This window comes from Ustilaginoidea virens, chromosome 5, assembly GCF_000687475.1.
Source record: "Ustilaginoidea virens chromosome 5, complete sequence".
In the NCBI taxonomy this organism is placed as follows: Eukaryota; Fungi; Ascomycota; class Sordariomycetes; order Hypocreales; family Clavicipitaceae; genus Ustilaginoidea; species Ustilaginoidea virens.
The window spans coordinates 797,501-810,648 of NC_057320.1; the positions used below are offsets into that span (position 1 = coordinate 797,501).

Here is a 13,148-nt window from a genome sequence, read left to right on the forward strand (position 1 = left end):
TTCCCTTGCCCCCCGGGGGTGGGGGGGGGGGGGGGCTTTCGCTCGGGGCGCCCGAGACCGATGCGCGCTTCCAAGGATGCCCGCCGGCTTTTGGCTGATGGCAGCCAGCACGTCGAGTCGAAAGTTGGCCGATGGAAGGAATTTCAGCGTCTTCGCCTGTTTTCGCCTGTTGAGTCACCGAGCAGCCCCAGCTTGCGGCGGGGGGAAGGGGGGGGGGGTTGTTACTTTCGCTGCCCCCCCCCCCCCTGCCACGTGACTCTGGGCCCCCGATCCGCACCACCCCATGCAAAAAGCCCCGCCGGCTGCGCCCCCACCCGCCCCGCTAGCCTAGCGCTGTGCCCTGGCCCCACGTGCAGCGGGCTCCGGGTACCAGGCCCGTCGTGAAAAGCCCGGGTAGCCAAATCCGCGTCTAACATAACATGGGACGGGCGTTTTAGGGGAGCCCCGGGGGGGGAAAAAAAGCCAGGCACTGCAAGAGTTCGGCCGCTGCCCGCCTCGTCGCTCTGGTCGCGCTCTGCGGGGGGTCCCATACGCAGTCCTGGCCCCGGTGCCGAAAAAAAAAAAAAAAAAAAAAAAAAAAAAAAGCCGTCGTATTGTTCTGCCAGACGGGCCGGACGACCTTCCAGAAGCGTTCTGGAAAGCATGGTCGATTGCCTACGTCTCGGGTTGGACAGGGTGCAGAGTGTGGGTTGCAGATTTGCTGGTCGGCACCGAGGGCCGACTCCCGGCTCGCGGGTCGAGGAAGGGCTCGTTTGGCGGCGGGCGGCGAGCTTGGCAGCCAGCCACCAGCACACCACCACCACCTTGGACGCGCTGGCTCAACTGGCTGCAGGCATCAGGGATCAAGGCCAGCGTTGGAAGAATTAATAAAAAAATAAAGAAAAAAAGAGAAAGAGGGAGAGTAAGAGAGAGAGAGAGAGAGACGCCGCTGACCCCTCGCGGTTTGCCAGAGGATGGGGTGGTTCCTTTGCTCTGCAAAGAGTCGGCCTCTAAAAGGGTTGGAGGCGTGCCCTTGTCGCTGCGCTTTGCAGCTGCACGTCTCGAGGGAGCAGCCACCATGGCGGGCAGAGAAAGGCGGGCGTGGGCGAGAGCCCGCCTCTGCTGCCTGCCTGCCGGCTTTGGTGCGTTTTCTCTTTTCTTCCCTCGAGTCCTCCGGGCGGCTGCCCCACGGCTTGTTGCTCCACGGCTTGCTGCTCCACTCCACGGCTAGCCTGTTTTCTCCCTGGGTTTAACCTGGGAATAAAGGATCCACCGCGTCGGCTGATTTTGCCTCGAACCAAAGCTGGCATGCACGATCGCACAACTCTGCCTGATTGGGGCGTAGCGCGGCGGGCCCTCGGTGATTGATTCAAGCGAGCCATGCTCCTCCTCGCGAACCCCCGCACGGGGACCCTCTCCGGCCACGGCTTTGTTTTTTTTTTTTTTTTTTTTTTTTTTTTTGCCTCGAGAACCGAACCGGGCAGGCAGCCGAGCACGGGGCATGGTATTCTACTGGGACATGCATGTCCCCCAGAATGCCCGAGCTTTTCGCCATTCCTTTACTCGAGAGGGGGGTTTTTTTTTCCTTGTGTGCGTGTTTAGTGAGCGAGGCAGTGGCCAACTCTACGTCCCGCCCGATTTGGTGCAGCGTTGGCCGCCCCGTGCAAGGAAGAAGAAGGTGGCTTCTGCGCTGTTTTGCAGCGTCTCGGAAGTCTACAGCGAGGTTTGTTGTGTTGGTCAACGCGGCGTGATGCCCCGGGGAAAGGAAAAAGGGGGAAAAAATCAAAAAAATCAAAAACAAGAACAAGAACAAAAACAAAACAACAGGGGCCAGCAATTCAAGACGCTTGGGAGTCTGAGAGTCTGGGAAAAAGTCAAGAGTCGGACGGGACCAGCCCAGCAAAAAAGCAAAGCAGGCCGACGAGGCCCGCTGACGAGGCCGCTGGCTCTTGGTGCTCGTCGGTTGCCGAGCGCCCAGCAAGCCACCGAGCCATATGTAGTTGACCCTGTTGCGCGTCCCCGAGCCGTGGATGGAATGGTGGGCCGCCCCACTCGGCGCCACATGCCGCGCGCCAGCTGGAAGTCGATTGGAGCATTGTTTGTTTGTTGAGGGCCAGCACCAGCAACCAGCAGCACTACCAGCACGCACCACTAGCACCACCAGCACGCACCACTAGCACCACCAGCATGCACCACCAGCACCAGCACCACCAGCACCACCAGCACCACCAGCACCACCAGCACCACCAGCACCACCAGCACCACCAGCACCACCAGCACCAGCAACACCCGTGTGGATACATGGCCGGTGGTGGCACCATGGTTGCCCGCCTCCCCCACTCTCGTTCGAGGAACCTCGCTCTGCCTGCCGCCTCCCGCGTCCTCCAGGCCCAGGCCCAGGCCCAGGCCCAGGCCGTCGACCAGACGGTTTCCGCGCCTTGTCAGTGCCGTTGGATTCCTGCTGGCAGGCACAGCTCCCCAACGCCCCACTAAAGGCACGCCACGATTGCAGCAGCGTCCGCCCACAAACCGATCCACGTTGCCGCCAGGCAAAGGCGGACGAGTCTACCTACCATTCATTGCACGAGCTGTTATTGTTACTATCGATCTGATATGCCTGCTGATCTGCAGCTTTTGCATCTTCCTTTTCTTTTTTTTTTTTTTTTTTCCTTTTTTTTCCTTTTTTCTCTGTCTTTTCTCTTTCTTTTCTCTTTTCTTTTTCTTTTCTTTTTCTTTTCCCTTCTTTTTCCCCCTTTCCCCACTGCTAGCTAGCTGTTGCTTGTCGATTTGCGCCCGCGTGCAGCTTTGCTTCCAACACGTGACGAGACCCTCGATCGCGTCGCACCAGACACCCACCCGTCCTGCTTCGTCATGATGTCATAATCAGAGCGAGCGACGGCCCCCGTCTTGTGCCCCCCCCCCCCCCCCCCCCCCAATCCCTCCGTCCCTCCTGACGGGCTCGTCGCCAGGGACGAAAAAACTCTCCCCCGTCGAGAAGACGCAAGGCGCAAGGCGCCCTCTTCCGCCATGCGCTCTCCCGCCTCCCTCTCCGCCTCCCTCTCCGCCGTGCCCATGTTCGCCGTGCCGCAAAACGCGTACGTGTACGGCGCGCCCGCCCCCCCGGCCAGACAGTACGCCGCCCACGGCACCAGCAGCGCCTTCAGCAGCTCCGCCCTCCCCGACGAGGACTGGACCAAGATCTCGGACCTCGCCGAGCGCAGGAGGATACAGAACCGCATCGCCCAGCGCAACTACCGTGGGTTCTGTCCTTTGTCTTTTGTCTTGATCTCCATCTTTTTTCCTGCCGACCGCCCGTCCCTTTAGCTGACTTGACCCCCCCCTTGCAGGCAAGAAGCTCAAGCGCCGGCTGGAAGATCTCGAGCGCCGCGCCGGCTCCTCCGACGACGGCGAGGCGGAGCGCAAGCCGCCGCAGCAGCCGGCCAAGCCGAAGCGCCCGTCCGCCGGTAGCAACAGCAACAGCAACAGCAACAGCAACAGCAACAGCAACAGCAACAGCAACAGCAACAGCAACAGCAACAACAGCAGCAGCAGCAACAACAACAACAGCAGCAGCAGCAGGAGCAGCAGGGCGCCCAAGACGCCGTCGCCCGCGCCCGCGCCCGCGCCCGCGCCCGCGCCCGCGTCGGCGGCCAAGCGAGCCCCCCACGCCGGCCAGTTCACGCCGCCCCTGGACAGCGTCGACGACGTGTACCTGGCCCCCCCCGAGGCGAGGGAGCGCTCCGCCACGCCGCCGCCGTCCCTGTTCTCCTACGCGACGTACGCCTCCGCCGCCCCGGACGAGCTGGCCATGGACATGGACCCGTACGCGTCGGCCCAGCCGTACCCGGCGGTGCCGCCCGCCGACGCCTACCCGCACTACCTGGCCGCCGCGACGACCATGTCGGCCACGCTGCCCGCCATGACCATGTTCACCACCGCCGACTGCGGCAAGCCCTGCGACGGCGGCGGCGGCGGCGGCATCAACCCCTTCCTCAGCTACGGCTTCGTGCCGGGCGTCGACGTCGGCCTGCACGCGCACTACGAGCCGTACGTGCCGCACGTGAGTTGCAAAGACCCCCAGCAGCCGCCCGTTGCGCTTTTGCTGACACGCCGGCCCCAGACGCCCCCTTCGCTCTGCCGCTCCTACAACACGTCGGCGTCGTGCTCAGACACCGGCTGCGAGTACCCGGCCACGCCGCTCTCCATGCCCGGCTCGCCCGGCATGGTGTAGCGGTTGCCGTCCCTCTCACCCCGGGGACGCTGAACACGCCAAAAGACCAGGTATTTGGGTGGGGGGGGGGGGGGGGGGCCGAGAAGAACCAAAATTTGATCAAAAAAAAAAAGAGGGCATCCAGGGAGACAAAAGCTTGCTGTGCCCCGGTCCCGGTTCGCCCCGCAGAGGAGGCCGAGCACGGGGGCCAAGGGCAGCGGCGTGCGCTTGCTTGCGCTGCGAGCCCCCCGTCCCTTGCGCGGTGCATCATCTCCTTTCCCCCATTGATTTGAATGGAAGCCGGGCCGGCCCACCACGGCGCCGCCGTCAAAAGGGCGGCTTGCCAGAGTCGAAAGGACGACCGGGCAGGACGGAGCCCCTTGAGGGTTTTGCTAGAGGGCCCGCAACGGGGAGGGATGATTCAGCTCGAGTCAAGACGGGTTCGGTCTCTTTTTTCTCTGCTTCTTTTTGTTTCGGGCGCACACAGCCGCGGCGCAGGACAGGACAGGACAGGACAGGACAGGACAGGACATGACAGGATAGGACGGTGGGCGCGATAAAGAATACGGCGCATGGCCTCGGGGGCGGACCGGGCTAGACTTTTGGGTATTTGGATCATGATGCCCCTGCACGCGTTTCTCCTCCCCGCTTGCATCAATCCTCTTGTTTTCTTTCCCTTTCTTTCAAGAAACAAGACGGAAAAAAAGAAAAAAAAAATAGCTACGATTTGACGAGGCACCTTATTGCATGAATGACTCCTTTGTTTTGGGCGCCGTGGGAGCCAGCCAGCATTCCCTAGTTTAGCGGAGACATCAACACGATGATGATGATGATGATGATGATGATGCCAGAGCAGCCAGGAATGGAGCCTTGGCCTTGTCCCGACCACCTCTCTCTCAAGAAAAAAAAAAAGAAAAAAAAATAGAAAACCCCTCTTCCCAGCGACTCCCAGCGACTCAGCCTCGACATGCGAGTGAAAACACGCGTCATTGTTCCATCTCGCATCTCGAAACAGTGAAAAGATAAATGACATCCTCCCGAGGTAAGCACTGGTCGTTTTGCACGCCCCCCCCCCCCCCCCCCCCCCCCCTTCTCTCCCGCCCGGAAGGTTTCCCGCGCGGTTGGCCCTGCATCCGTCTAGGCAGGCAGCGAAAGCGGTGGCTGTTGGTTGTCTCGGTGAGCGCGAACAGGCTGGAACGTCTGGAACCTGCGGCGAATATTGGCTGCCCAGCAGAGCACGTCGTGGGGCCCCTGGACGATGCGTGCGGGCGCTGCTTCTGCTTCTGCTTCTGCTTCTGCTTCTTTCTGCCTGGCGTGGGCAAGGGGCCGGGATGCCGTCGGGATTGCAACGTTGAACTTTACCTGTCGGCCTTTCTTTTTTTTGGTCGTCTTCTTCCAGTCTTCTTCTTCTTCATTCTTTCCCCCACCCGCTGCCTCTTGTTTAGGCAGCGCTGCGGCCAAGTCGACGCGGGAGGAGTAAAAATAAACGCCGGTGACATCAAGATGAAAAAGATCCATGCCCATGGGGGCGATGCAGTCTGGTTCTTTTGGCCCCCGCACCACCCGTGCTGGTGCCATGTTGTCTGGTGTCTGGTTGGTGCTGGTGCTGGTGCTGGTGCTGATGCTTGGTGATGCTGGTGCTGCCGGTGCTGCTGGTGCTGCTGAGCGCTGCAGAGCCCACCCCCGGGGGTGTGCGCATCGCAAATACCAGACATCAATATCAATCGCAGAGAGAAACAACCGCCTGGCGTTCTTCCTCCGCCCTTTCCACCGCCCGCCCACCATGGACGTCGACGTCCCTGCCACTACCTACCGGACAGGACCGCATGTGCAGGGAGACAGCTTGAAACACGACGACGACGACGACGGCGCCCCCCCTTCTTTCTTTCTGGTTTTTTTTTTTTTTTTTTTTTTTTTTTTTTTTTTGTGCTGCTTCCCCGAAAAAGGGAACAACAGCAACACAACAGACCACAAGGCTGGGCCGTCATTCGACGCGGAACGAGTCCAGGGTTGCAAGCGGGCCAGCCACGCACGGCAAGGCCCAAAAAAAAAAAAAAGAAGCGCAATGCATGGGCTGGCCTGGCCGCCCTCGGACTTTGCACGAATCAGACGGCCTTTTATGCTTATCCTTGTTCGCCGGCGGAAAAGTCAAGTCTGCGATCGCCGCCGCCCTGCGCGCGCGCATGACATTTGGCATGGGCATGGGCATGGGCATGGGCATGGGCAGGGGCAGTGGCAGTGGCAGGGGCAGGGGCAGGGGGGCGCTCGGTATAAACGCCGCGTCACTGGCTGTTAAAAGGCCCCCCCCCCCCCTCTTTTTTTTTCTTTTTTTGCTGTTTGTTGCGGCGCAAGTCGTGGCGGAAACAAGGATTTTTAAACCAAAAAAAAAAAAAAAAATAGCAACACCGGTAATGCAATGGATGAAACGGAACGGCAATGTTGGAATAAACAACGGGCAACGGCGTCGTGAAGCTGGAGTCGAGGCCTAGCACCCTGCGGATTGATTCAGGCGGCCAAAGAAAAAAAGGCGGCATGAACGAACGGTAGTCATAAACGCATGGCAGTCCGGTGCAACGCCAGGGCAGCTCGTCTGGTCGGCTCCGGGTCGAGTATGCCGACGGCAGAGTGAGTCGCAGGCCGCAAGTCCGAAACCCAAAGGCTCGGCGGCGGCGCAGAGTCGCAGACGGTCGCTGAACGAACTGCCAAGTCTCCGCCGATCAAACTCTAAGTTGTGGGCGGATGATAAACGAGGGGGGTGTGAGAAGACGGACTCGACGGACTCGACGGACTCGATAGACACCGATAGACTCGATAGATTCGACGCGCACGTCACACTGTCGCAGTCCAGGCTCCAGGCTCCAGACGGCAATCATCAGGAACAAGGCTGCATGTGCATGATATGGTCTCATCCCGTTGGCCAGCGAAGCGAGCCCCATCCCATCCACACCCACCCACACCCGCTGTAGGGTCGGGTCGCTGGGTCGCTGGGTCGCTGGGGGTAGGGTTTGCAGGAATCCATGTTTTGTCCCCAACGACGGGGGAGGGACAAAGGCGGACCAGACTGCCTTTTCGGACGGCAATCTCAGGCTGACTCGCCCGCCTCGCCCTGCCACGCCAAGACACAGCGTAGCAGTGAGCAGGTGAATGTGATTAGGACGTGATGGATGGAACTTGGGACGTCGAGTGGAGGGGTGCGGGACTCTCAGTGCCGTGCACGTCTTGGTTCGCCGCAAGGTTGACCTGACTCGAGGTCAAACGGGCCACAAACATACCGAGTTGCTCGGGGCATGCAGCAGCACATACAGGGCGGATTCACGTCATGATGCGCTGTTGCCGCAGTCGACGCGAGACGACGCGATGTGCAAGGTTGAGCAGCAGCCAAGCCCATGCGCAAAAGCCCTGCCAGCTTTGTACGCTCGAGCACGGCCTGGCAATCAATCAATCGGACGGCCCGCTATCCGTCGCGCTGGGACCTGAACCCGGGGGGCCTGTTGACTGCTGGCACTGCTGGCTAGGTGTATGAGAGCAAAGGAAATACCGTACTCCGTACTGTACGTTGAAAATGGCCGGCTGCAGGGGCATGGCAGGGCACATAGCCAGCAAGAAGACAAGAAAGACCAAGGTGGCAGGCATGCATGTAACATACGGAACACACGGCCCCATAACACATTGCCTGCAAGTGCCATGGCCAAAAGAGGCAAACAGACGTCGCTGCTGGCTCGACCTCGGGGGAGCAGAGGCGGATCGAGCGGATCGAGCGGATCGAGCGAGATGGCCCCGGACCAAGAACCAGTCGATCTGCCCACGTGGCTGCGGCCAGCACCGCCTTTCCACTAAATAAGGAACAAGGGGGTTTCCCCGTCGTGCCATTGGCGGGCCTTGTATCCCAGGCGGAATCCTGGCCCCCAAAGCGAAAAGGGCCAGCCGTTTCACGAATCACGGGGGGGGAAGTCGCAGGTTCCAGACTGGTTCCAGGCTGACGACGAAGCGGTTGAGCCCGTGGGTAGGCCGTACGGGATCAGGCAGAGCTGTTGCATGCCGGGCTCCTTGGCCACGCACGCTGGCAGGGAGTGCTTCCTCGTTGTGGAATCCGGACTGGGCCCTGCATCCCAGCGGTCCGTCGTCCTCGTCCATCCCAGACATTCTCAAGGGCATCTCGTGCGCTTCGGCAGATTTTGGGTTGGCAGGGGTTTCGGGGGGGGAGGGGGGGGGGGTGTGAGGGTGGTTAGCCATCTGTAGCGTCCGCGCACTAGAAACGGAGGACCATGCCGGGGTGGTGACCGGGGGGGGGGGGCAGGGGAAGGGGGTGCGTGGGCGAACTCTTGAGTATCGACCAGATAAGTCGAGGATTTGACAGGCCGTGTTCAGCGTGGGAGCGATGGAAACCCGCCCGAGCCACGCTGGGAGTTTGTCTGGGACTGCGATGCGACGTCAAGGGCTGGCGGTCAGGGGCTGCGGCCAAACGCGAATCCGAAGGATCCAGAATCCAGAATTCAGAATCCAGACAGAAATCCAGATGCGGCATGGCTGCTATGCACGTAGGCGGGTGACGCTGTAGGCGGGTGACGCTGTAGGCGGGTGATGCTGTAGGCGGGCGACGCTGCTTAAGCGGGGTCTGGCTAGTTCCCTGCCGGCGCCACCCAAACCCCAGCCACCAACCAAACCGTGTCCTACTGTACCTACCGCCCACCGTCCGTCCACCTATCCGCTTGTCCTCCGTCCGCTTGTCCACCCTCCACCCTCCACCCTCCACCCTCCACCCTCCACTGTCTACCGCCCGCTTGAGCGAATGCGACGGCAGCCGAAACCCCGTCGTCCGTTCCTGAGACACAATCGCGCCGCTTTGTGTGCCCGCCCGAGCATCGCCATCAACCCGCGCCCGGCCACGGCCCAGCCCTTTTGCACGCTTGCAGCCCCTCGCCAGCCATGCCTGACGAGATTCTCTTTCTGTACGGAGGAGACAAGTACGCCGCCGCGCCCCCCCCCCCCGTTGCTACCGTCCTTTCGTCCATCCATCCTGCTGGGCTAACCCCCTTGCTTCCTTGGCCTCGCAGACCATGGACCCCTGACGCGTGGGCCACGTCGGACGACCGCGTCCGCGGCGGCGCCAGCACCTCCCACCTCACGGTGCTGGGCCCCCGGCACGCCCGCTTCCACGGCCACCTCGACACCACGGCCCTCGGCGGCGCCGGCTTCGCCTCGCAGCACTCCCGGGGCGAGCTGCGCCTCGACCTCGGCGCCTACGACGGCATCGTCGTGTCCATCAGGGGCCCCGAGCCCGCCGACGGCAAGCGCTACGCCCTCACGCTCAAGGACGAGCTGCCCCCGCCGAGGGGCGACGGCCGCCAGCAGAGCTCCCTCACCTGGGAGGCCGACTTTGTGGCCGCGGGGCCGGGCGACGTCAAGCTGCCGTGGGACCGGTTCAAGCCTACCTACCGGGGGAGGGGGCAGCCGGGCGCGCGGGAGCTGAACCTGGCGAGCGTGAAGCGGGTCGGCCTGATGATGCGAAGGTGCGTCTCTTTTTTCTTTTTTCTCTTTTCCTTTCTTTTCTTTTTATTTTGGGCCCGGCCGTGATGTGAGCTGCTCTAAGGTGCGCAGCTTCTTTGGGCAGCAGCAGGGGGACTTTGCGCTGAACCTCTTTTCCATCTCGGCTTGGAGGCATGTTCCGCATGGCGAGGGGCAGCAGGAGCAGGAGCAGGAGCAGGAGCAGGAGCAGGAGCAGGAGCAGGAGCAGGAGCAGGAGCAGGAGCAGGAGCAGGCCCGGGCCCAGGACGAGGACGAGGTCGACGACGACGACGACGAGGATTTCAAGGCTCGGCAGGCCATGGGTGGGCAGGGGCCGCGGCGCGCGTGGTGGAAGCGGCTGCTGTGCGGGATGGTGTAATGTAGATTATCGGTTGGACGGTGTTTCTGCCGGGAATGTATTCTCGACATGTGCGACATGTGCATATCTGGTGGTTTCCTACGACGCTCGATGGTTACGACTCACCTACGTTGATCGATGGGCAGCAGATACTAGGCAGCAGATACTACATAGGCAGCAGATCGATTGCTAGACAGCAGACGGCAGACAGCAGGACAGCAGATCAATTGCTAGACGGTAGACCCTGGCACTGGCCACTAGCCAGCAAAGACGACATGTCATGGATTGATCTGCGCTGCCCGACGATGGCGGGAGCGGCTCCACCATGGCCCGATCGCAAAGCTCGCCCCGCCCCTCGATGCATGGCGTCACTCTCCAACTCTGCTCGCCCGGCACGGCACGGCACGGCCTGGCCTGGCCTGGCTCCTCGTCGTCGCCGCCGGGCCACCTCTCGCAGCCGGCAGGCGCCTTAAAGGCCAGCATCCCACCCATCCACCCATCCATCCATCCATCCATCCATCCATCTAACCATCCGCAACGCAAACCTTCCCCCCTCGACCTCTCCTCGACTGCTGCTACCCCCTCCTCCGTCCGCCATGTTCGCCCACCTCCTCCACATCACCAACTTCCGGTCCCCCCTCGCGCGCGCCATCGCCCCCTGCGTCGCCGCCGCCCTGGCCCTCCAGGCCGCCGCCGCCCTGCCCAGCGTGCTCGCCCGCTCCGAGCGCTTCTTCGACCTCTCCGGCTCGCTGACCTTTCTGGCCGTCGGCGCCCTGAGCCTGGGCCTGCCGCGCCTGCGGGCCGCCGCCGGCGCCGGCGCCGCCCTCCCCTCCTGGCGGCAGGTGGCCCTCACGGCCATGGCCACCGCCTGGACCGCGCGCCGTAAGTCTTTGCCAACAAAAAACCACCGAGGCAAACGCGACAAGGAGAAAACCAAAGCCAGAAAGGCTGACGCGCCGCCGCCGCCGCCGCCGCCGCCGCGACAAACAGTCGGCATCTACCTGTTCGACCGCATCACGCGCGACGGCCACGACGCGCGCTTCGAGCGCCTCCGCACGCAGCCGCTCCGCTTCGCCGCCTCGTTCGCCATGCAGGCCGCGTGGGTGTCGCTCATGCTCATGCCCGTGCTGGCCGTCAACGCCGTCCCCGCCGCGGCCTTTGCCGCCGTCCCGCGCGTCGTGGCCACCGACGCCGTCGGCCTGGCGCTGTGGGCCGCCGGCATGGCCGTCGAGGCCGTCGCCGACGCGCAAAAGGCGCGCTGGCTGGCGCGCAAGCGGGCCAAGCAGCACGACGAGCACTTTTTCCGCGGCGGCTTGTTCTCCATCTGGTACGTACGTGGCCCGGGGGTGGGGGGGGGGGAGGTATCAAGACGAAAGATGATATATATATATATGTATATGTATATGTGTATTTGGAATATAACTATCGTGCACTGACGCTGACAACCCCCCGGGCAGCCGCTTCCCGCACTACTTTGGCGAAATCTCCCTGTGGACCGGGCTGGCTACCGTCGCGGCGGGCGTGCTGGCCCGTGGCCCGGTCCAGGCGGCGCTGGGGCTGGCCGGCCCGGCGGGCGTGCTGGCCACCACGGCGCTCGCCTTCACCGCGCCGGCCTTTTCGGCCTTGTTGCTACTCAAGGTGTCGGGCATCCCGCTGACCGAGGCGCGCCACGACGAGCGCTTCCGCGACAATGCCGACTATCACGAGTGGAAGGCGAATACGCCGAGGCTGGTGCCGAGGCTGTGGTAGCCAGGGGGGAGGGGCATCACGGAGCAATGACTGGACTACTGGCATATCGGGGATTTTCATGTACCATTACTTTAGTTGGTGATGATGCAGGGAAAAGGGGGAAAAAAAAAAAAACCCCTATTTAGTGTTTCCACCACTACTTGTGGAACGACTTGACCTTTTCCACCTCGTCAAAGCTCCCCATAAAGATGCCGGAGCGGTCGTGGATGTGCTCGGGCACAACCTCCATCATGCGCCTCATGTTGCTGTCCACAGCCTGGCCGCCAGCTGCGCAAAAAAAAAAAAAAAAAATAAGCGTCTGCGACAGAACCGTAATAGCATAGCAGTGCATGGCAGGGCAGAGCAGGGACTCACCGTTTTCAAACACCATGGCCATGGGCGCGCACTCGTACAGGATGCGCAGCTTGCCCTTGGGGCTCTTCTTGTCGGCCGGGTAGGCAAAGATGCCGCCGTACAGCAGGGTGCGGTAGGCGTCGGCCACCATGGACCCAATGTACCGCGACGAGTAGGGCTTCCCGTCGGCCTGGGCCTGCTTCAGCGAGGCAAAGTAGCCGACGGTGCTGTCCTCCCAGTACAGCGAGTTGCCCTCGTTGACCGAGTAGATGGCCCGGGAGCGGGGGATGCGCATGTCCGGGTGCGTCAGGATGAACTCGCCGATGCCGTTGTCGAGGGTGAAGCCGTTGACGGAGCTGTCCTGCATGGTCAGCACGAGCTGGGCCGAGGCGCCGTACATGGTGAAGCCGGCGGCCACCAGCTCGGTGCCCGGCTTGAGCATGTCCTCGCGGCGGCCGGCGGAGCCCTCGGGCAGCTTGTGGACGGCGAAGATGGTGCCGACCGACACGCCGGCGTCGAGGTTGGACGAGCCGTCGATGGGGTCGCACGCGACGGCGTAGCGGGCCCCGGCGTCGCCGCCGAAGAAGATGACGTCGTCCTCCTCCTCGGACACGAGCAGGGCGCACTTGCCGGACGAGCGCATGGCCTCGATGAAGAGGTCGTTGGAGATGACGTCGAGCTTCTTCTGCTCGTCGCCGGTGGTGTTGGACGAGCCGGCCAGGCCGGTGAGGTTGACGAGGGTGGCGCGGCGGATGTAGTAGGCGATGGACTTGAAGGAGAACTGGAGGGCGTGGCAGAGCAGGCTGCGAGACGGTCAGCCTGTATCTCCTTTTTCTCCTTTTTCTCCTCCTTCTTCTTCTTCTTCTTCTGCTTCATCACCACCACCATCACCATAAGACGTACGTAAAGTCACCGCTGGCTTCCTTGTGCTTGGTCTGCTCCTCGTTCAGGAAGCGAGTCAGCGTGACGATGCTGGTGTTGACCTTTTCGCCATTTCCACGGTCTTCCATGATG

General features: G+C 62.2%; 5 protein-coding genes across 5 annotated transcripts; 3 read left to right on the top strand and 2 right to left on the bottom strand.

The window, feature by feature from the left end:
- Positions 1–3,006: 3,006 nt before the first annotated feature.
- On the top strand, positions 3,007–4,210 carry UV8b_06206 (uncharacterized protein; the record flags this gene model as incomplete). Its single annotated transcript, XM_043143703.1, has 3 exons — positions 3,007–3,235; positions 3,327–4,039; positions 4,100–4,210. 3 exons carry the CDS (start codon positions 3,007–3,009, stop codon positions 4,208–4,210), a joined length of 1,053 nt encoding a protein of 350 aa, XP_042999638.1.
- A 1,116-nt stretch (positions 4,211–5,326) lies between these two features.
- Positions 5,327–5,767, bottom strand: UV8b_06207 (uncharacterized protein; the record flags this gene model as incomplete). Its single annotated transcript, XM_043143704.1, has 1 exon — positions 5,327–5,767. One exon carries the CDS (start codon positions 5,765–5,767, stop codon positions 5,327–5,329), a length of 441 nt encoding a protein of 146 aa, XP_042999639.1.
- Positions 5,768–9,115: 3,348 nt separating this feature from the next.
- Positions 9,116–10,073, top strand: UV8b_06208 (uncharacterized protein; the record flags this gene model as incomplete). The annotated part of the gene is made up of 3 exons (XM_043143705.1): positions 9,116–9,153; positions 9,244–9,699; positions 9,788–10,073. 3 exons carry the CDS (start codon positions 9,116–9,118, stop codon positions 10,071–10,073), a joined length of 780 nt encoding a protein of 259 aa, XP_042999640.1.
- Positions 10,074–10,648: 575 nt separating this feature from the next.
- On the top strand, positions 10,649–11,801 carry UV8b_06209 (uncharacterized protein; the record flags this gene model as incomplete). Its single annotated transcript, XM_043143706.1, has 3 exons — positions 10,649–10,934; positions 11,043–11,379; positions 11,510–11,801. 3 exons carry the CDS (start codon positions 10,649–10,651, stop codon positions 11,799–11,801), a joined length of 915 nt encoding a protein of 304 aa, XP_042999641.1.
- A 136-nt stretch (positions 11,802–11,937) lies between these two features.
- Positions 11,938–13,144, bottom strand: UV8b_06210 (uncharacterized protein; the record flags this gene model as incomplete). Its single annotated transcript, XM_043143707.1, has 3 exons — positions 11,938–12,068; positions 12,156–12,937; positions 13,038–13,144. 3 exons carry the CDS (start codon positions 13,142–13,144, stop codon positions 11,938–11,940), a joined length of 1,020 nt encoding a protein of 339 aa, XP_042999642.1.
- Between the last annotated feature and the right edge of the window lie 4 nt (positions 13,145–13,148).